This window comes from Panthera leo, chromosome C1, assembly GCF_018350215.1.
Source record: "Panthera leo isolate Ple1 chromosome C1, P.leo_Ple1_pat1.1, whole genome shotgun sequence".
NCBI classification, from domain to species: Eukaryota; Metazoa; Chordata; class Mammalia; order Carnivora; family Felidae; genus Panthera; species Panthera leo.
In genome coordinates, this window is record NC_056686.1 from 48,196,937 (window position 1) to 48,221,245 (window position 24,309).

The 24,309-nt window shown below is 43.8% G+C and overlaps 1 protein-coding gene across 1 annotated transcript in view; it reads left to right on the plus strand.

Moving 5' to 3' along the window:
* FGGY (FGGY carbohydrate kinase domain containing) overlaps positions 1-24,309 on the plus strand; it is a 417,339-nt gene that overhangs the window by 252,156 nt on the left and 140,874 nt on the right. The window contains 1 exon segment of the mRNA XM_042951880.1: positions 24,200-24,307. Coding sequence (XP_042807814.1) covers positions 24,200-24,307 — 108 coding nt within the window.

The following is a 24,309-nucleotide window of genomic DNA, read 5'->3' on the forward strand; positions in this document are numbered from 1 at the left end:
TTGGATCAACCCAAATTTCCACCCATCACAGAATGGATAACTCTATTGTATTATTTTCCTACAGTGGTATACACATTTAAAACGAAGGAACTAAAGCTACATGAACAACACAGAGGGATCAATTTTAAGTGAAAGAAACAGGATATGAAAGAAATACGGAATCACTTTGTTCATAGGCAGTTCACAAAGAGGCAAGAGAAACCATGCATTTTAGGAATGCATATATAGGTACCAAACCTAGAAAGTCAAGAAAGGAAATGACTGCTACAAATATCAGGACACTAGTGGATTACATGGCTGGGGGTGCTACTTGTTGACATAGAAAGAAGCCATCTGGAAGGGACCTGGGGAGCTGGCATTTACTGGTGAAAGATCCATGAGTACTTATTATCAGTCTTAAAAATGTACACATATGTTTAATATGCTCTTCTGTATATATGATGCTATATAGTATATCATATAGCTATATATATATACCTATATGATATATATAGGTGCTATAAAGCGAAGGAACAACCATGAGAGCATAAAGCCAAGTGACTGATACAGTTTGGGTGGTTGGCTTCTGTAAGGCAGTGATGTTTGGGCTGAGGTACTTTGATTAGGTAGCTAAACAGAGCTGAAAGGAAGGAAGGAGGTGCCTGCCTGGTAGTGGTTGAGAAGAAAGTGGTCCAGAAATTGCGGCAGGATAATGGGAGGGAAATTGGCAGATTCCAGGTGGCATAGGAGAATGGAGAGGCATCTGCTAAGGCTGGAGAAGCAAAAAGGGGCAGGGCTGGCTGGATTTATAAGCATAATGAAGGATTTCAGTCTTTTAAGAGACAGTGAAAGACTTTAGGCATTGTGGGTAACATAATTGGATTTACAGAGGACTCAAATAATTGCAATTTGGAGAACAGGTTGGAGAGATACCAGAGTGGATGATTAGAGGACCAGATAGCAGGAGATTAGGGGTCCGGTTGAGAGGCGGCATCATGGCAGTTGCCTTGGATTATGGTGGGGGAGATGGAGAGAAGTGGATATATTGGAAAGATGTTTAGAAGATGCAATCAGTGACCCTTTGTGCAATGAAAGAACACCAGCATCACAGGATGGATGCAGTGCAGGCTCTGTAGGTGCATCCTCCAGCCTTCTGTGATCAGCTACTGTCTAGTGAGCAGAGGTCAACAGCAGGGGCTCAGGCATTCCTTGGGCAGACTAGACTGACAGGAGAGGAGCTCTTTGGTTAATGTCAGCTGTGTTTCCTTATAAAAATTAAATGTTTAGCCCTGGGCTTTTAGCAAAGGTCTCCCCAAGATGTAACCGTGTGAACACAGTATCACTTCTGTGGGAGCCTGACAAAAATACCTAACCTGAATCTAATCATGAGGAAATGTCAGAAACCCAGATTGAGAGGTATTCTTCAAAATAACTTGCTTCCACTCTTCAAAAATATCCAGGTCACAAAAGATAAAGGCAGAAGGGTTCCAGATGAAAGCAGACTAAAGAGACATGACAGCTGAAGGCATTGGTGGTCTTGCGTTTTTTCTTTCAAGGTAAAAGACATTTTGTGGACAGGTGATACAATTTGAATAAGGTCTGTAGATTAAATGATAGAATAGTTTCTGTGTTTATTTCCTGATATGATAGTGACCATGTAGGAGAATATCCTTGTTTTTATAAAATACATACTGAAGTATTTAAGGGTAAACGGGCATTATATGTACAACCTGCTCTCAAACGATTCAGAAAAAAGAATTTATGCACACATATAAAATATAGGCAGAATATTTATGCAAAATATTGACAGAACCTGGGTGAAGGGTGTACAGAATTCTACTGTTTTTGCAATTTGTAAGTCTGAAATCATTTTTGACTAAAAAATTGAAAAATACAAAAAAAAAATGTATTAGTCATGTGAAGGCCGTGCCTGCATTTGCTATACCCCTGCTGATGAGTTAATATGTCACTCATTTTACTCCCTCCAAAGTCCTCCTGGAGAATTTTAGAATTTATATGATTGGAAAAGTGATGTTTAATCTGAACATCACTATATTTTCTTTTTCCAGTAATAAAAGCTGATCACCTTTTTCTTCCAACCCTGGAAACCAGGAAGCTCAGAGTTGAAATTGAACACTAAAGCTAAAATATTGAACCTTCTGTTGGCCATATTTCCATTCTTTTTTTCATCAGTCTTATATTACATATGTTACTATAATATCTGTGTGTGTGTGTACATGCACACATGTGTATTGAGGCAGTATTTAAAACACGTTCAGTATTTATATTAGTTTCTTATTGGCTGTTATAACAAATTACTACAAATTTGGTGGGTTGAGACAATGCACATTTATTTTCTTAAGGTTCTGGAGACCAGGAGTCCGGAATCCATTTCACTAAGCTGAGATCAGATGTCCTCAGAGCCTACTCCCTCTCAAGGCTCCAGGGTACAATCTGTTCTTGTCTCTTTGCAATCTTGGTGGCCGCTGGTCTTCCTTGGCTTATGGCCACATCACTCACCTTGGCCTCCATAGTCACATTGCCTTCTCCCCATCTGTGGTCAGTCTCCCTTATGATTACATTTAGAGCACACCTGGATAATCCAGGATTCTCTTGATGTAATCAAGATGATCCAGGATCCTTGATGTAATCACATCTACAAAATCTTTTTTTTTTTTTTTTGCTTTATAAGGTGACATTCACAGCTTGGAGGGATTTGGACATGGGTGTGGTTTTTTTTGTCAGGGGTGGGGGAACATTATTCAGCACACCACACACACCCTTTATGAAAGAAGTGACAACATAAATCCCTTTTTAGGAGTAAATAAAAATAAAATACATTAGTTTATATTTCTACGCTAATTCACGTATAGCAGAGGAACACAGATAAAGCAAAGGAATCAGATTCTTATATTGTAACTTTCAATCGCTTTTATGAATTGCATTTAGTTTTTTTTTTTTTTTATATTTCCTACTGAGTTATTGCTGGAGTAGAGAAATATATTTTATTTTCAAACATTGATCTCATATCCACTAACCTTGCTAAATACTCTAAGTTTTAAAATGTATATGTGTTATGCACTGTCTGCATGCATAAGATCTTTCAGAGTAATTTTTAAACTATAGAGCTAGGTGATCTAATGTGGTTTTGATGGTCAGGGAAGACTTCTGTAAGGCACTGACATTGAACTATAATATTCTGGTTAGAAAAAAGAGTGGTCCAATCAGAGGGGCCAGTATGAGCTGTAACTGTGAGATCATATCACCTGCAAAATTTTGTCTCTTTCTTTCCTTCTCAGTACCTCTTGTTGTGAATGAATTTTTGTCTGGTCGTGTTTGTCAGGACCTCCAGTATTTTGTTGAGCCATTAGGATAATAAAAAGTAACCTCATCCTGGGGCACCTGGGTGGCTCAGTTGGTTGAGCATCTGACTTCGACTCAGGTCATGATCTCACGATTTGTGAGTTCGAGCCCTGTGCCGGGCTCTGTGCCGACGACTCAGAGCCTGGCGCCTGCTTTGGATTCTGTGTCTCCCTCTCTCTCTGCCCCTCCGCCACTCACGTTCTGTCCTTCTGTCCCTCAAAAATGAACATTAAAAAAACAAAAGTAACCTTAACTTGTTCCTTATGTTAGAATGTATCTAAAATTTCTCCAGTAAGCATGATATTTGCTGGAGATATATATATCTGGAGGTGTGTGTGTGTGTGTGTGTGTGTGTGTGTATACACACACACATACATATGTATATATATACTTACGACATTAAGGAAATGATCTTCTATAGAATTCAGGACAGATAATCAGTATCCTGTGCTTGAATAACCACTAAGGATTCGTTTATTTGACAGTCCAATTCCACAGCCACAGAGCTCCATCACTGAACTTCATGAGGGCAGTGACCATTGACTCAGTATGATATCCTCAGTGGCTGGCACAGTGCCTGGGACTTAATTAGGCATTCATTATTGAATGAATGAACGAATGAATGAATGGAAGATGCTTAATACGTATTTGTTGGATGAATGAATTGAAGTTAGCAAATTATTATTTAAAGGGAGCCAAAAATCGCCCTACTTTCCAAACCCCTCATAAAATGAATTGAGTTCATGGTGCTGCCATTCTTACATCCTCAGCACCTGGCACAGTCAGCTAGTCATTTGACATATGAAGGGATAAATGAGTGAGTCAGCCCCAGAATATTCTGCCAGTGGCCATTAGACTTTGCCCCTAAAGATTCACATTTATTTGAACTGAAGCCAGGTGGCTAAAGATGATTTAATCAGGACAAAAATTAAATGCTCTCTTTAATAGGATAATTGCTTATTTCATTTTCTCCTTAAAGTTGGCCATTCATCTCATGCCACTGTCTTTGAATTTATATATGTTGCCCACAAAGTAATGAAAGTGATTATTCTGAATGAAGTCAAAAGAATTCACAAAGGGCTGTCTTCTCATGTGACCAGAAAGTTTGGAATTCCAGAGAATTGGAGAGGGGTTAGGTACAGTGGCAGGCTTAAAGTTTACATACAAGAAGACAGAGTTGAACACTTGAGTGACAACAAATACAGATTGATTGGGGAACAACTGAGGGAGGCTGGTTATCATAAAACAGGCAGGCAGTTAGGTAAGAATGTCTTAGTAGTTTAAAATACTGGATGGTGGTGGTTTTAATCCTGTGTGTACTTCCCATTTCAAAGGGGAATTTCATTTAGTAAGTTAGTTAATGTAACACCTGATATTACAATGTCCGGTGTCTTGAAACTGATACCTTTTCCTGACGTGGGACTCTGTTCAGAAGCCTTTGATGATACCCTCTTGCCTAGAAAGTAAAGGTCAATTCCTTTAGCCCTCTCCAGCTCTGTCCACCTCCTCTCCCAACATACTTTCTGCTCCAGCTTCATGTAATGGGATCTTACAACAGGGGTCTTCTTTACCCAGAGTTTTTGGAAGAGGCCCCAGAGTCCAGATCAACTATGCGGGACTTGTTAAAAGATGGTAACACTCACCCTGAGGATATAAAACACAGATGGAAGAAGTCAGAGGTGAGGACTAAGGAGAAGAGCCTGAGTTGGACTGTTGTGTCTGGGATAGTCAGCAGAAAGTGAGGGCTGCTTTGGGAACCGGATGTATGTCCACTAAAAACAAGGCAAAGCTGTAGGTGTGTTCATGACAGGGGAGCCAGCTGGGCAGATCTTAAGTGGGACCTCATCCAAAAGGTTTGATTGAAGGAGCGGTGTGATCCCAGTAGATGGGTAAGCCACCTGAAGCCCAGGACTGAAAGGGAGTCGGGAGTAGAGCAGTGGACAGAGGAGCAAACTGGCTTCAAACATCCTACTGTGGGGAGGTAGAGGGAGTCCCCGGGTACACATTGCAGTGAATCACCAGGACCACATGACCAGCGAGTCCTTATTGGATAGGCACCCCACGTTGAGGACGTATGGAAGTCCAACCATGACCATATCAGTCAAGCAAGACCTTCCTTACACACCCCAACCCACACCACCCCAGCTAGCCCGTGGAGGGGAAGGTGAAGCAGAAAAACCAGAGAGGCAGGATAGCACCCCCACCCCCACCCCCCGCGTCTCCAATACGCTTCTAAGCCTGAAATAAGCTGTAGCTGTAGGAGGGAGAATTTGTAATTCAGTGATATGGAAGTTTTGGTTATTATAATGGAGTGCACACATTTAATGCTTGAAGATGGACAGTGGACTTGTGCTCTTTAAGAGTTTAGGAGTACGATGGATCCACCTAAAATTCCATCTCAGGACAATGAAAACTTCACAGAACAAATTTAACATGGAGTAGATAAGGGAATACGGCTGTTTTCCCACCGTACACCTACCCGTACAGATCCTTCAATAAATTAGAACATACGCAAGGCTCTATCCATTCTCCCTTCCCCCTCCTGCACTGACAAATCTCTTTCTCGACTTAATCAGTTAACATTACAACATGCTATGATAGCTGTCTTCTAAAGAACCAGAGGGCAGGAGGGAGAAAAAAACTCTCTTGACCCCACATCCCATTCTTAGACCCCCACTTATCTGCTCGTCTTTGCTTTTCTACCCTCCTCTGTCACTCTTCTTGTTCACACCACTCTAGCTATACTGCTTATGTGAGATAGCAAGCACATCCCTGCCACAGGGCCTTTGCACTTGCTCTTACCATTCTGCTTATGTCACACCAAACTGCATGTTTCACTCCCTCACAGTCTCTGCTTAATAGAGCCTCATAATTAAGGTCCACCCAGATCACCCTGTATTAAAATAACAATGCTCGCCCCCACCATACTACTTAACCTCTCTCTCTTGCTGTATTTTTCTAAACAGTATTGTCACAGCTGACATATATATATTTGAATATTCGTGTGTTTTTTATCACTCTCCACCAGATTATATGTTCCATGAAAGTGGGATTTTGTTTTCTCATAGCTATGTTTTTCAGACCTTGAACCATGCCTTGAATATAGTAGACGCTTGTATTCAAGAAATACTTCTTTGTTTTTTGATCTTTTGGTTTTTATTTTTGAGAGAGAGAGTGCATGCAAACGGGAAAGGCAGAGGGGGTGGGGGGTGGGAGAGACAGAGCAAGAGCGAGAGAATCCCAAGCAGGCTCCACACTGAACCTGGAGCCTGACGTGGGGCTCAATCCCACAAGTGGTGAACATGACCTAAGCCGAAAGCAAGAGTCAGATGCTCAACCAATGGAGCCACCCAGGCACCCCATGAAATACTTCTTGAATGAAGGAATGCTTCCTAACTTATTTTAGCCTTTCCACATGCCGTGCCTTCCATCATGAAAGCTTCCTTTTACCCCTTTTCCTTACAGCCCAGCCCCAGCTGAGCCTGTTAAATTCTGTGCAGGCTTTGAGAATGCATTTCCATACCCCCTCCTCTGTGCCACCACCGCAGCCAGATTTAATTTCTCTCCCCAGAACTGATAGCTCTCTGTTACATTTCGCTTTAATCAAGTTCATGCTCGTAACCACTGCATCGTACTGCCTCTCAGACTTCTATGTTCTTTCTTGATTTTTAGGTTTACAGATGACTAATGCAGCAAGTACAGGTGCTTCTCCCATTGTAAAACTGGGAAGTAGCTGTCTTTGAACTGCAGGCAGCAGTGTGCGTCCTCAGTCTAGAATCATCCTCAGTCTGAACATCCTCCTCCTTTAGCCCCACCGCATGTATTTTCCCTCCTCCTTCTCTGTCTCCTGTTAATATTCTTCTTCCTCTTCTTCATCATCACGTCCATGGGCACATTACACATCAACCATTTCCCTCAAGCTTCTTTCATTTAATGTTAAGGAGAAAGCCCACCTCTTCCACGGAGTGTCCTTCCCTGTGACTATGGGGAATGAGAATTCTTTCTCTCACTTGACCTTTGTAATAGCTGACACACGCCCCTGGCCATTTATGATATAATGCTAAGTGGTGGTCGTCGTTAACGGCTTGGATTAAATTTTTGTCTGGTTCATACGTGGGGGAAATGACTTTGGGCTGGTGACCACACAAGGTCATTTTAGACCTTCCTTGAAAAGGGTTTGCTAGGCGAGGCTGATCAGTCGCCACAGCTCTGTGCCTCCCCGGTAAGATCCCATTAGGGTTTTGGTCAAGAGCACGGTAATATTTCATGACACAACTTGGAAAAGTTAAAAATTTACAGACCAACTAATGTTTTGTGTTTTTTTTTTTTCTCTCTCTCTCCTCCTTTTGCCTTACTCATTATTGTTTATTCCCTGAGACCATTTGCATGAGGAGGAGGAGTTTCATTAGAATCCCCAGCTGAAAAAGTCTTCATTGGACACAATTGGACCTAGAGAGAAAACGATCTCACAACTTGTGTTGAGTGAGACATACTAACTAGGATCTTATGCAGCTTGTTCGTAAACTGTTGGTAACCAACTTAAATAGAACCTCTTCCCTAAAGCTTGGCCTGGGCTTCCTCCCGTGACCCCAGGCAAAAGTACCCTCACCTTCCTTTGCGTTACTGTAGCGTTTGATTCGTAACTGTGTTGTTCCACTCATTGGATTTTATAAAAATGTATTAAATGTGTGTCGCTGCGCTAGACCTGGAGCTCGCAAGGCCTGCAGCCATGCCTCATTCATCCCTGTGTACTTGGGCCCTTACATGTAACATTGGTGCAGTACGAGTTGAAAAATACGCTGAGCTACAGTCTGTCTAGGCCAGTTCATAGAGTCAGTGGACATTGGTTGAGTAGCTGCTTGTGTGCCAGGTATTTTAACATATCTGGTATTCTCTGTTCCTTACGGTTTCCCTCCCTCCAACGTATTGATCTCCCTGTGTTATAGATGAGAGAGTAAAGGGATTTACCCGGTCACGTAGTAAGCGGCAGACCTAGCTTTGAATTCAAGTCGCTTGAAGACACATCCAGTGTTTCTACTCCTTCGTGAGAGCTCAACACCTTTTTCAGGCACCCATTCATAGTGTTTGGCTACCAAATCTATTGCAGGATGAAAAATGTTTCTGTAACTGTAATCATCCATTTGATGACCAGAACGGGAGACTCAGAAGGAATGTGTGAAGATCATCTAATTCAGTACTCTCATTTGCAGATGACAGAATGGAGTCCCAGAGAGGAAGCAGGTCTTAGCCAGAATCTCTCCTACCAGTTTGAAACATGTTATCCTTCTCTTTCCCATTGCCCCTAAAGGAATTATTCTAATTCCTTAGCATTCTTTTTTTTTTTTTTTTTAATTCCTTAGCATTCTGATGACCCTCTGCACGGCATGGCCCATGATGACCAGTGAACTCAACATGAAACTATTCCCCTTCACACTCTGTCTCCTTCAGCCCTGCTCCAAGATGTCCTGTACTCCCTGATGCCTCTCCCTTTGCCTCCTCTCCCCTGTCCTGTCTAACAACTCTCACTTAGCCTTCCGATCTGAGCTCAGGGGTCACCTCTTCCTGGAAGCTTTCAGAATCACTGAGATGGCCCCATGGCACGTGCCTCTGTCACAGGGCATACTCCTCCCTGTTTGTTGCTAGTTACCTGGGCCTGTGTCTTCCTTGTTCACATGGCTGTGAATTCCTTGATGGCAGGTGTTGTGGCTCCTCCGTTTCTGTATTGCCAGGATCTAGTACAGTCCCTGGAACGAACTTGGCTTTCAGTCAGTTTTGATGGACATGGTCACTCAGCAGGATCCCACTGTGAAGTGATGTGGTGTGGTGAGTGCTCGCCGTTTTGAGATCTTGAAGGTGAACATTCTTGAAGACTCTCCCAGTATCAAGGATGCAAAGGAGGTCATCATTTCTTAATGCCACAACTATGTCTTGTTGTCCCTAATATTTGAGGGCCGTTGTTGAGTGCAACCAAGAACTTCGGTAGGAGGGTGTGGCATGTGCGGGAGAGCCGCTCATCTAATACTGATGATCTCATAGTGTCTGTTCTCGACTGCAACGAAGAAAAAGAAAATGTGTCCATGTCCTTTCTGTTGTGTGGTACAACTGACTACAGGATGAGTCCCTATGCAACATCTGTCTTCATACCAAAATCAAAGCTTTTAAATTCAGCGAGCGAGGCTCTCCTCTGGTGCGTCATCCTACAGGAGACCAGAAGGATGATGGCTTTGGGGGGATATAAAGGTGTTTCTGACTTCTCTGAAATCATGTACATCCACTCTCAGTATTAGGCCAACGGAGAAATTACTGACCTTTGAAATAAAAAGAAGGGTCTTCGTGTTGACATTGACACTTTGTGTCCAGGTGAATGAGAGCGATTCATTTGATTTTTCAGGGCTTCCTCTCTTTATCGAAAAAAAAAAAATGACTTTTCCTACTTCCTACAGGTATCAAGCATTGGTGGAACTAGTGACAGCTGTCTGGAAACCCTCTGTAGCACAGAGACATCTTAGGGGCATTGAGGCCCATTGGGAACATGGGCTGTTGAATGGGGAACATATGTGGTGTGCGGTGTTTCCTCCATGGAAGACTACCTTTACCCTTGGCCGTAGGCAAGAGTCCTTCTGTAGGGTGTGGGTACCAGGCTGGTGTCCTCAACTGAGTCCACTTCTGGGTGATGATCCTAACCAAGACTTTCAGGGCAGGGAGAGCTAGTGGAGTGCATTTTAGCCAAAGTTATTGGGGAAAGCCAGGATTTGGAAGACTAAATCCAAAATGCTAGGCCCTGTGGAGCAGGCATGACATGGATGAGGGATGGAGCAAGGGTCTTGGGCCAGATGTTAACTGAACCAGGGCAGAGTCAGGTGGTTTCAAAGTGCAGGTCATGTGGCGCCTGGGCGGCTCAGTCGGTTGAGCGTCCGACTTCGACTCAGGTCATGATCTCGCTGTCTGTGAGTTCGAGCCCCGCGTCGGGCTCTGTGCTGACAGCTCAGAGCCTGGAGCCTGCTTCAGATTCTGTGTCGCCCTCTCTCTCTGCCCCTCCCTCGCTTATGCTCTCTCTCTCTGTCAAGAATAAATAAAACATTAAAAAAAAAAAAAAGTGCAGGTCAGATGTGCGGCTTGGGCAGTTTAAAAGCCCAAGATCAAGGTAGCACTTTGGGACCGTTTAAAGCATAGAGGGGCCAAAAGCTGTGGGAGGGTGAATCAGGACAGAGGAGATGGATAGAATGAGGTGAGGCAGTGAAGGGCTTTTGGATAAACATATTTTGATGGAACTGTTGACTTAGCAAAATAGAAGAAACCACACACACTTACACACCATGAAGCTGATCTGCAGCCCCGAGGCTCCGGGGGGCCAGGGAAGGCCCAGCTCTGTGTGGGACACTTACGTAGCCTGTGGACCACAAGAACTTTGGGGCAATGTAACAGGTGATTATCATCCATTATGCATTCAGTTGTGAATCAGAGCAAATTAAAATGAACCGTCGTGCAAGTCCAACTCTGGTAATCCTGAATGTGTGCTTGAGAGGGGACGGCAGTGGGTTCGTGGGCTTCTGGCTACAGAGTAACCAAAACGTAACTTGGGACTATTTCCCCATTGCCTTCAAGAGAAAAATCCCAATTACTTAGCCTGTCATGATAGAGCCTTCATGATCTAACCTCTGCCTGTCCTCCCGCTTATAGGTTTGATTTTTTTTTTTTTTTCTTATCTCCTGTTCCTGGAAGCCTTACCTTGAGCAAGTTCTATAACTCCTCTAAGCCTCAGTTCCTGCATCTGTAAAATGGGAATACTGATACCTGTCTTTACAGGCCTGCGGTAATTATTAAATGAGATAATGCACATAAAGCCACTTAACATAGTCCTTTGCTCCTCGTATATGGCAATTCCACATTTGTGGGATTTTGGTTATTATTACTGTAAATTCTGCCTTGCAGGCAAACCATAATACTCTCTTCATGCCATTGTTATACTAAGGACCTACGCCTTTATTGACGTGCTTATCAGAGTTTCTTGCTATTCTTAGATTAGCTGTCATACATCCTAACTACATTGAAAACCTAGGACAATGACAGTATCTTTTTCGTCTGTTTCCCTAGAACCTGACCCCATAGTAGGTGCTCAGTTAAATGTTTGCTGAAGAAATGTGTGAAGTGTCTCTCTTTTCCAGAATCTTGATGCCCACCAGTCCCCAGATGCTTCCTGGGTCCCCCTCTCATTACCCATGTTAGGCACCTACTGTGTGTGGGAAACCACACCAGGTGCTTGCATGCATGATGTCGGTTAATAGCCCCACAACCCTACAAGGCAGCTAGCCTATGCAGAGCCTCGATTAACACAAATGCCTCAAGTCTAAACATTAGATGACTTTTTTACCATGAACCCACTAGGAACCCACATTGAGATCCAAACAGTCCTCCTGGTCTGGCATGAAAAATGAGACCCAGATTTCTTCCACTTAAAACTCACTGTATCTCCAGCTATTCCCACCCTCTGCTGGCACTGCTGTTGTTTGTACCTTACCAGGATTAAGCAGACCGGTCTGTACTCTGAACTCAGAAAAATACAGAGGAAACATTTCCTGGCTTTAAGAAAACGAGAGTGCAGCTCTTAATTGTTGATTATTTACTGTGTGCAGGCAGCACGTCAGGGCTTTTTTTGCATTGCTTCTAATCTTTCTGAACATCCTGGAAGATGAATATTCTTGTGTGTCTTTTACGCTGGAGGAAACTGGCATTTGCCAGGGTCTCATAGCTTGATCATGGAGTTGTGATTCCTGACCTGGCTAAACCAAAACGCCCCTCTGCACGGCACCAGTCAGCCTGGAGGAAGTAGTCTCCCCGGCCCCCCGGCCTCTCTAACCCCCACACCCTTCTCTGTACCCACACAGAGGCAGCTGCACAGGGACATTCCCTCCTACCATGGCTGAGTGCTCAGTCACCATGTTGAGAGCGCAGGCCAGTGAAGTGGAAAAATAGCTCTTACTCCTCACTCTGACATCTGTCCCTCAGGTGAGAGCCAAATTCTCAAATTGCTAGGCCAATGGCGAATAAGTCTACACCACACACACAGGGTATCACAGTCTACACCATCACACAGAGAGTTCTGCCGGAATTCACACATCCTGGAAGCCAGGCTGGCGTTGGTGACCAGTTTCGTTTAATCTTGTCTCTGATTGCTGCATGATGAGTGGGGAGAAGGGAGGAAGGCAGGACCATAGGGAAGCACACTGATCTCTCCAGAAACCGGCTTTGGTTTGCTCCTTGAGAGCACTCTTAGGCACTGCCCTGACCCTTCTCTGTAAACCCACAGCAAGAGCTCAAATGTCCAGGAAGGGAAAGGGCAAGGGCTGGTTCCACTGGCCCCTTACGTTCTTTGGACTTTTGTTGTTCTTCCAGTAGCCAGGAGGCAGCCTGGTATAAGAAGAAGAGCATAGCCTTCTTCCCAACCAGACCGAACCAGATCAAATCAAACCCCCATTCTGCCACCTGGAGCATCTATATGACTGTAAACAAGGCTCGGAACTTTTGTGAGTCAGCGTATCTTCATCTGTAACCTGAAGGAAGTGGCAGGATTATCATGAAGATGATGCAGGAGACTGTGTATCAAACAATCAGCACCTAGTAGGTGCTGCTTGGCAAATGTTAGTGGCCTTCCCTCCCTTGCCTGCCTCCATTCACCTGTAATACCTTCTTTTAAAAAAGTCATTGTAACTGTCATTCATTTGTTACTTTGCGAGCCCAATTGTTACTGATTAATAACACAGAAACTATTTAAACCACTCTCACAGAACTGTAACTCTGCCCTACATCATATCATATTATTTCCCAGATAGCTGTTTCTCCCCCTCTCTTCCCTGTTATCCCCTGTTTTTCTTTTGTCTAAGGAAATCCAGATGGGCCCTATACATTCTTCTACACTGGATAGCCTCCGCCAAGGGTTAAAATCAGGTCTGTTTCACATGCAGATGATCTATTCATAACAAAAGCTGCCTCCTGGCCTTTGGCCACAGCTGAACACTGTTACTCTCAAGCCCTCATTTCATTTGTTTCTGATTGTCCTACAGTGTTTACATATCTTACTTATTAGCATGGTCTTTTATAGAGTACAGGCAGAGGGCAAACCCTCCAGATCAGCTTTCCCTCTGAGTGCCCTTTCTTCCTCTGGTCTCCTTACTTCTGTGGACTATTTCTTTTCCAAAAAAACTCACTCAAATAGGGAAGCAATTTTTAAGTCCCCCCCCTTTTTTTTTAAATCTGAGAGTCACTTAGCATTCTCAAAAAACTGCTGTTGAATATGGAGAAAAGGGAAAAGGTAGCACGGGAATATATGATATTTCTCTCTCTCTCTCTCTCTCTCTCTCTCTCTCTCCCTCTCCCTCTCCCTCTCCCTCTCCCTCTCTCCTCCCCCCTCCTCTTTGACAAAGGAAAATCCCATCTTGTCTACTGACTTTCCAAGGGACATATTCCATTCAGGGCCCAAAGGGAGCTGGGCTGACTCTGTCTGCCTGCCGGGTCCTTCTCTCTCCTGTGTACAGCCTTTTTTCTATAAAAAGGTGTCTCAAGAAGCTTGTGGACACTTGAGTCAGATTTGAGTCTAAAACCTGGTTCTGCCCCTCTTTGTGAGCCTGGAAACTTGAATTAACATCATTGAAGCTCATTTCCCTTGACCATCGAAACCAGGTGACACAGCCTTGCCCAGCATCGCAGGTGGGGGAGCGGATGTAAAACTGCCCCATGTGGGGACGACAGAAGCTTCGCGTAGACATCTCTCCAGCTGATGGCAGTGACTCCCTGGTGTGCTGGCCTGTGTAGGATTCAGAGGCATGGCCCAAACATGGCAGGAAGACGGGCCCTTATCGCTGTCTGACATGGACGTGCTGGTACCTGTGTCGCTTGTGTGCTGCCTCTGGTAACATATTCGGTGGCCAAACAACGTGGGGTTCCTACCCTGTCTCTCCATCTTTCTCCTGACCTCCTGCTATCTGACCATCACGACTTTTTAATGCTCTCGCAGTCTCCTTCGTTACAGAGCAGATGTAAGGGATGAACTCCTTCACCCTAACACTCGATAAACATTTGTCAGTTTATGACACGTGGGCGGTTCCTCAGTCACGGAACCACCCACGTGTCCCAGAGTCTTTAGTTCTCTTTGCCCGGCCACTTTAGCCTTCTCATCTTCTCTTAGGCCAAAAGCGGAGAGACAGTTCTGAAGATCGGGATTCTTCAGGTCCAGACTTGTGTGGACACGTCCCAGGTCCCAAATTCCCTGAGCTGAACCTGAGAAGCAGGAGTGGGTTCTTTCGGGGAGTGCTTCCAAAAGGCAATGATTGATGCATCTGCCCAGAAATGCTGACTTTTTTCAAAAGAGGCCCTGCTATAATTCAGCCAGGATTCTCTTTGCCTTTACACCTTACCCTGTTAACAGGTACCTCTCAGTTGTGCTTACGCCCAATGACAGATCTTGCCAGTAGAAGTTAATGCACCTGAGTGATCGTGTTGATTCCTATCTTGCTCCTTCTCTACAGCCCATGCAAACCCTGTACCCTACTTTAGATTTCCAGTCAAGATGGTGTCAGATCTTGCTTTTTAAAGTTAAATGCCTGCATGTAATCCACTCCATAAATAAGAAGTACACCTTGGCCAGTATGGAGGTGATGATATTAATACAGGCTCCATTTCCCTGGGTCACTGAATGTACCAGGCACTGTACCAAGGCCTATAATAGATTGTGCCACATTTAGTCTTTACGGGTCTATAAAAGAGGTCCTGTTTGCCCCACTTTTCAGAGGAACACCCCAAGGACCAAAGTCATACAACAAGTTAGGACTAAACATTCAGAGCCACACCAGACAATCTCTACACCCGGGGTCAGACTTATGAGACAACATGTGAGACTATACACTGGTATCAAAGCAAAAGTCGTAACAAGGGAAACTCAGAAGCTGAGCAGGAGCAGGGCAGGAAGAGAAAGTGCCCACAACTTAGCAGTCGGAAGTCAGAGGATACCTGACCGAGACTCTGTGTGTTGGGGTGCCGTGTGCTTGTTACAGAGAAAAGGCTGTGTCATGCTCATGTGCACCTGCTGACCGGCCTCGGCTGTAAGGCTGCCTGAGGCAATTTTTTACTGAACTCTGTAAGGGAGAGCTGCTTTTCCTAAACAGCTAGTTTAGAATCAAAGGGAGGCATCGGCTGGGTCATATTGGAGAAGCACTCAGTTAGTCCTCTGCTCACTCCTGGGGATGTGACAGAAGTAGAAGATAGGGTTCTGACTCGGAGGGTCCAGCTCACCATGTGACCTGGAACATCTGGTGACCACCACGCAGAAAGGGCGCCCTCTCTCCTCTCATTAGCTGCCTCCCCTTCCCCCACTCACATCACCAGCCCCTCCTCCCTTACTCACAGGATCCACAGAAGAGACCGATAACTGTTTACCCACTGCGGATTGTTTAGGCTGTGAAAAGACGCAAACTATGATTTTATATCTTTGGGGTCATACAGCTCTTGGAACTTTCAAAGCTGAGAGACGGTCTGAGCTCACTGGAGCCAGTCAAGCATCTGTAGAGAGGAGGCCAAGTGTGGCTTCTTGTCTGCAAGGGAGAGAAAATTGGGGGAAATTTTAGGACTGCCTCAAAGTTTTCTTGGTCATTCAGTCTCTTGCAAAGCAACTTTGGGTGTGTTTTAAGTGTATGTGAATGAGAAACATATGGATTAAATTTCTCTTGTGATCACATATGGGTTTCAGAATGATGAAGAATAAGGAATTCAAGGTTTAAGGAGTCCAAAATACTTTGCAGATAACTCAGGACATTGCAAGCAACATTTGGCTGCCTCCCTCCATCCCAGATTTGGGGACTGTTTGGTTGGGTGACAAACCCATTCAGTGCCCTCCCCGCCTGCTCAACTGCTAAGCCCCAGGAGGTATCTGTAGGCAGGTTTTCATGTGTTCTTGTTTTGCTCAAACTGAAATAAAGGGATTGGATTTCTAGGAAGGGCATGCTCTATACTGGAGGACTCTTAACCTTTCAGAAACCTCCAAATATAGCAAAGGGAGATTTGGCAAGCCTGAAGCTTTGTTAACTTTGTGCCGCTTACAGGTGAATTACAGCTGTGAATATCTGCGACATTGTTAATAACTTTAGCCATGTGCTGTATTTGTATGGTTTGGTTTACAAAGCATATTATATGCACATAGCATGTTAAGTATGCATTACTTAATTATGTAATCCAATTACGTATGACTTACGGATGTAGGTATACACACTTAGACATATATGTCAAAATAATCTACAGTATAGAAGGACAGAAGGTTAAGGAAGATGCCGGAAGAAGCAGCTAATAACCCAGTCAGAGTTTAGAGAAGCTTCCCAGAGCAGATGATATTGAGCTAAGTTCTATAAAAGGACATGGAAGGGTTAGGGGGAAGTCAGAAGAAATGCCTTTTAGAGAGAAGAGAAATTATGAAGACATATAGATGAGAAAGAAGGTGGTGTACGTGGGGATTTCTGGGCTGTGATGGGCTCATTGGAGTAAAAATAATGGGGCAAAGGATGAGGAAATGTACCATGTGTGATTAGACCAGACTTGTAGATAAAAGCCAGGTCAGAAAGCTCTCCTATGTCACGGGGCACTTCTAAAGGATGTTTATAATAGGGCCTGAGTTTGGGACGAAAATTTGGGACTCAACAGCACAGAAGTTGTCAGTGCACATGTGGGAATGGATGGGCTGCCCCCATGAGATGTGGCAAGTGAGACAAGCAAAGAGGAGTAAATGCAGGAAGGAAGAGCAAGGAGAACCTTCCAAAGGGACAGCACTAAGAAGGGGCAAAGCCTAGACTCCAACCCAGGACTTTGTATTCCAGATTTTCCCACTGTCCCAAAAAGGAGTGGAATTAAACCATCTGTTATTTCACATTTCTTGAGGGGATATCACGTCCTAAGATTTTTAAACACATTATACCACTTAGGACTCACACAAAACTCTGTGGGAGGTGAGATTATCCCCATTTATAGATGAGGAAACTGAGTCCCAGAGAGATTTAAAGGAACATGGCTAATAAACAACCCAACCACAATTGAAACTGAGGTTTGTCTGACTCCAAGGTCTCTGCTGACATTACTAAACCGTGTTCACTGCCTTTTGAGAGAAGATGTGGTTCCTCACTATTTCATAGGAGAAGCAAGTAACTCACTACAGTTTCATCTGAGAAGTGCAAAAATAGAGGTCAATGCCAAGAGCCCTATTCAAAAACCAAATTCTCTCTGCTCTTTTTTGCACTGTGTAGTGAGCTGGGAGTTGGCTGGAATGTGTATAATTTTTTTTTTCTAGTAAGACGATAGCACAGTCCATTTGGAGGGAGAGATGAGCCACCACGGAAATACTCAGTCCCACACATGCCTGCGGCTACCCTCTAAAATTCCCAACCTGGCTGGAGGCACTCAAAACAAAACCTCCTGTTCCCTCTCAGGACCACTGGCGCCTGGAGCCTGCCTGCTGCCCCTGCCAGAGGTTTAGGCCAACCTCGGGGATGATGGGGTGGGGGCAAGGCGGAACGGAAATTGCTGCAGTAGCTCCCTGCCCTGAGCCCAGTCATCTCTCCCAGAAAGAGGTGTGAGCAGGCGCTCGGGCTTTAGCACCGAAGGGAAACTCAGCTGACAGCAGCGCGGCCTTAGATGAAACTCAGCCAGTGGCATCCACTAACGGAGCCAGCTTGGGCACAGACATGAAAAGAGGCAGGAACAAATGGAGAGAGGCTTCTAATCCCTGCTGCACCATTTCAGATCCTTGTGATCCTGGGTAGTTTGCCTACCCTCTGCATGCCTTTGTCTTCAGCTATAAAATGGGCTGTGCATATTTGACTCCGTATACTATCAGGGTCATTGCAAGACTGAATACAAATAGAAACTTACAAATCACTTGATACCTGACTGACACCCAGCCCATCCTGTGCTCTGGCTCCTCCTAGATTGCAAACCTCAAGAGGCTCTGATGCCCATCTTTCCGTATCTATTCATGTTGGAAACAATAGTTTGAATTCAGTGTGTATCCAATAAATACTTGCTGAATATGTGCTCAGCAAATATAAGAGATTATAATTATAGATGGTAGCCATTATATACAACCCATGAAGTTGACAGTCAACAAATGCCCCTTATAATCCTGGCCACGGGTCACAGAGGTGGCAAAGCAAAGTCGGTAGTTAAGAGAAGCCCCTCGAGACCACCCAGTTTGATCCTCTGAGCCACAGAGCAGAGTCTGTGTTGAAAGAGCTTGCTGGAGAATTCTGATTGGCCAGCTGGAGAAGAATGACTCCGCTTCTTGGAATCTTAGATAATCTCAAAGACAAAGGAGATATTAAATATTCTAGTCCAATCTAACTACTTTATAGACGAGGAAAATAAAGTCGGCAGAGGAAAAGAAGTTGGTAGTCCATAGCTTGGATCTTGTTTGGATCTGAAGTTACCCTTTTATATACTATCTATCTGATTTCCTTCAACTTAGATTTCCTCGTTTGTGGGGTAAGTATAATAGGACCTATCTCATTGGGATGTCACAAGTATTATGTGATAGAATTTATAAAGAGCCTAGAAGAGTATTTGGCATCTTCTGAAGCCCACAGTAACTGTTAGCGATTACCATTTTAGTATTTCTTATTATTATCCTTATTTCTGCGTTATTTCTTACTCTCGTTGCTTGACTTAGAGGGTTGTTTGAGGTTTTTTTCCTTTTAAAAAGCCACAGCTTTTTCAAAATTGAATTTTTCACAAGCATTAGGGCATATAAATGCAGAAATATACCTGTCCTTCAAACTTTATGACCTTTCATTTAAAGTAAAATTCAGAACTTTAAGCCCTCATGAAAACCAGAATGCTTGTGCAGCTTCATGAGTGTGCCTCTAGCCCACACAGTCCTTTCTGCCTGGCATGCCCTCCTTCTTTACTTAGGGAAACACTTACTCCTCCTTCAAGGCCTCGCTCCGTGTGGCCACCTATGGAAAGACTACAGCTTGGGTTCCTACCCCTCCTTCCCTCTCTTACTGTGGGGCTTAGCATGATTTGTTGTAATTTCTGAATTTCTGCCTCTTGTCTGCCTGGTCAGACTAGGAGCTCTTTGAGGAAAGGAGCCATGCCTTATTATTAATTATTCGTGTTATTACCATTTTACTTTGTTACTTTAATAGCCTCGATGCTGATCTCAGTGCCTGGTGTATGGTGTGCAACCAAATGTTTTGTCTCATTGTGGGCTTCTTTAACTTTATTGATAGCACACACAATTTAAGAATATAGCAAGGGTCTGTGTACTGTTTAAACAATACCACATGGAATACTTATATACCACCACCCATTAAAAAGAATATGAGAATATTTCCAGTACCTTCTAAGTGCAAATATTTATACAATTAAATAAATGTTAACTAGTTTCTTGTATTTTGCTTAATGTTCTAGCTCTTTGAAGTAATCTTGAATCTTGATTTGGACATGCCCCATTCTAAGCAATCCTCCCAAGTTAACACCATCTGAAAACATGATAAGCTTTACTTCTGTATCACTTTCTACTTCAGTGTTAACAATATTGGCTAAATCAGGCCATGGACAAATCTAGAGACCTTCTTACATGATCATAATTACTTTTGGTTGTGGTCATTCAACTCTGTCACCTGACTGTTCTCTCATACAAACTTCGTTTCAAGGAGAACTAATGTCTATTTGGTATTTAACATATAATAAGGTCTTGGTAGGTGATAACTTATTTCATCTTCACAGAAGTCTTTCAACATTCACATCGATACTCCCATTTTTGTATAACCATATATTTTCTTTTTCTCTTTTCTTTTAAGTAATCTCTGTTATCCAACATGGGGCCCAAACTCATGACCCTGAGATCAAGAATCACATGCTCCACTGACTGAACCAGCCAGGTGCCCCTTAATCCTCCCATTTTGTTAAATGTTTATTTTTGAGAGGGAGAAAGAAAGAGGCAGAGAGAGGGGGAGAATCTTAAGCAGGCTCTGTGCTGACAGCACGGGGCTTAGACTCCCAAACCACAGGATCTGAGCTGAAATCAAGAGTCAGAAGCTTAATCGACTGAGCCACCGAGGTGCCCTGATCCTTCCATTTTTGAATTGAGGCTGAGGCCCATTTATGTCCTTGTGTAAGATCACCTGGCTGGAATATGGCAGTTGGGAATAGAATGAAGATAGGTATTTGACTCAACCCATGTGTTCTTCTCTTCACAAGTGTATTGGAGAAAATTTATCAAAAGCTTTTGGAAATGCAGATTCCCTAACTTATTTGTCAGCAAAACCAAAAGGTTTGTTCCATTTGAATGAGTCTGTATTGACTGTGATGGCCCTTGCTTTCTGCCTTCGAGAGGCAAAGAAGGATTCCAAGAAGCAAAGGTAGCCTAAAACTAAGACAACACTTTGGCAGAGACAACTATGGAACCTGTAGAGTGTGGTGCCTGACTCCTTGGCAGTTTTTTACAACCTTGGACACGTAATTGAACTCTCTCAGCCTTAGTTTACACATCTAGACAATAGGAATAATGATGGAATCTTCCCTTAGGGTTTTCATGAGGGTTAAGTGATTTAATTCCTATAATATGCTTGGAGTAAGGCCTTTGGTAAGTAGCCAGTCCATCTTAGCTGTTGTTGTTGCCAACAACACCACGATTACTAGGAAGTCAGCGTCCTGCACAGACAGTTGTTACCAGTGGAGTAAAATGAACTCCCTCCTTTGGGTAACAGAGCAGCCTCCAGGATAGCCCACAGCATGGGTAAGAGCTTTCACAAAAATATTTTTAAATATTTAGGTTCATTGCAAAGGATTAAAGCACACAGACATATACAAATGCGCGTTCTCTCTCTCTCTCAAAACAAACTATTACTTGTTTTCTCCAAGAGCACAGGGCTTGGAAGTGATTGGAAATGCTCTGGGGAACATATTTCTGTCTTGGTTTCCTCGCTTCACTCAGATGTCTGATGAGAAGCATTTGCCATTTCAAACGAGTGAGCGTGAGCAGGAGTCGGCTCAAAGCTTTATACGTGGGCAGAGCCAGGCAAAGCCTTCACCTGACATTTCGGAGCCGCAGAACCACACTCTTCCAATGGAGCTCTGCTATGGCTGACTCAGGAGCAGGTTTAAATTTTGAGACAGGGTGGAGGTGGGGTGTGATGAGTAACCTTCCAAAGCAGAGTATGTACTACAAGTTACAAATAAAGCCTGCCATCTGGTTTGAGGCCGGCATCTGCCTGGGTTCAAATCCCACCTTGGACAGTTACTAACTGAGTGACTGTGGGTATCTTATACAGCCTCTCTGAGACTTATCTATCAAATGGGGCTAAGAGTCCTGGAAGGGAAGGGGTGCCGGGCAGGAAAAGAGATGATTTGACTTTGGTTGTTATCCATCTACCTGTCAAACACTGGGTTCTTAATGGTTGTGAACATGAGCTATCTTATTCACCCCAAAGCCACTCTGGGATGCAGTTTAGGGAGTAGTTTCTAGGCCCGGCACGTGATAAATGTTCACGGGCAAAGACCAAGTGACAAAAATGAAGATCGTATAGTGTGTGCTCCTTCCGGCTGGAACACTCTTTGTATCGTACACACATACACAAAAGCACACATACACACACTCCTACTCACACACATACCTTCACACCTACTAAATAACTTCTATATATGTTTTACTTCGTAATTCTGATGTTACCTCCTAAGAAAGCCTTCCCTGACCCATAGACTGGATTAGGTACCTCACTTATTTGCTCTTATCAGACCTTTTGATTTTCATTCATTTACATATCACGCTTTATAATTACACATCTGTGTGGTGGTCTGATTAATATCTTTCTGAGGCTGCCCAGTGATTTATCTCTTTTGCCTAGGACGGAAGGGTTTTCTAGGACGCAAGGCCTTCGGTACTAAACCAAGAGATTCCTGGCCAAACTTGAATGATTGCTCGCTGTAATCTGTCTGAGGGCAGGGGCTGTGCTGTTTTGTTTAACATTCATTGCCAGTGCCTGGCACAGACTTGGATCACAGTGGGAGTTCAGGAAACATCTGTTATACCAGTAAGGAAAGAAGTATGTCAATGTAAGCCAAACTGACTTTTCTTGCAAAAGTCTGTCTTTTTCCCCTGACATTATTCTTTCTTTTTTAGGTGTTAAATGTCCCTTTTTATAAATTATCTTGATTTCACACAATTTGGAGTTGACAGTGTTTTGTGGTTCCCTTACCTTGCCTCACCTCCTTCCTGTTGGAGCTTCGGAAATCCTGATTTGAGGACTCACTAGTTTAGTGAAAAGGCAACTGGAACGGTTGGGGTCAAGACAAATAATGTTTGTCCATGTGCTAAAATGCTGGACTAAAAATTTCATGAGGGCAGAAATCATGAATATTCAGTTCATTTCTATATCCCCAGGATGAGACATAGTACCAACACATAATAAGGGCTGAATAAATATTTGTAGGATAAATGAATGAATGGATTTGCTGCCTATCCAGAAGACATGTGGGAGTAGATCTGACATGCCTCCCTCCCTTTCCCTCCCCACCCTCCCCTACACTTCTCCACAACCAGAAATATGACTTCAACATGCGTCCCTGCTAGATGGATGAGAAACATGCACCATTCCAAATGAGTGAACATGTGGTCCGTCCTCGTCCGTCCAGGTTCATGTCTTGATATATTCTCCTAATACCTGAAAGGACTTCTGTGGTCTGCTACAAACACACTGTTGCAGTGTCTTGAGTCCTAAGAACACCTCTCCCTCACCTACATGGCTTTGTTCAAGCCCTTCCCTTGACCTAGAATGCCTGCCTCAGTCCTGCTCGTCTGAGCTATGTCCTATTCCCTAAGACCATTCACTCCTGGCCTGCTCTGTCCCTCCATAACATTCTATGTATTGTCTTTACCATCCCATGGACCACACTGCATCCTATTTGTCTATTTACCTGTGGAACTCCCCTCTAGATTGGTAGATTCCTGAAGATAAGAACTCTGTGTGATTCATCTCTTTGTCCCCAGCACCCAAGAGGGGGAGATGGCATGCTATTAGTTGACTAGTAAGTAGTTGGAGAAGGAAGGGAATGTGTCACTTACCTATTACCACAGAAATGCTAGGTGACAAACACAAAATGTTAGTGACATACAAGACATGTGTCTTTGTTCACAAGTCTATCAATTAGCTGGGTGATTGTGGTGATCTGGGCTTGTTAGTGCTGGTTGACTAGGGTGATCTAGTGATCTTGTTTGGGCTGTCTCTTATATCTGAGATACACCTGCTACATTTGGGTTGCCTCAGTTCTGTTGCATGTCCTTCCATCCAGCAGGTTAGTCTGGGCTCTTCTCTTTGCAAAGGTTGAGAACCAAGAGGGAGAGTAGAAGCACACAGTCCTCTTGAGACCTAAGCCTAGAAGACTGGTGGTATGACTTCCATTTCATTGTGTTGGCCGGGACAAGTCACCAAGCTGACCTAGATTCCATGGGTGGGGACTCCACCTGTCAGTGAGAGGAGTTGTAAAGTCACATTGCAGAGGAAATGGACACAGGGAAGGGTAGAGAATGGGGGACATTTTTGCCATCAGTCTACCACAGAGAGGGAGCCAGCAAGGAAATGTCCTACCAGTTTCTTTCCAAAATGATCTTTTGCTACTCCAACATCTTAAATGAATGTAACAGGAAGACCTTCATCCAAAGATGAAGCCATGCCCTTCCTTTGGAAGGAATGACTTTCTTACCAAAGAAGGTATTTAGTAAGAAGTTGAATCACATGGTCACAGAAACATCAGATGGGAGGAGGATAAGGCTTCTTCTAGCCCTGAGCGTCAATTATTTTCACATACTTTGCCTCTTTCTTTTCAGATCAGCAAAGACCCAATTTTTGTACCAGGTGTCTGGGGCCCTTATTTCTCAGCCATGGTCCCTGGGTTCTGGCTGAATGAAGGTGGTCAGAGCGTTACTGGAAAATTGGT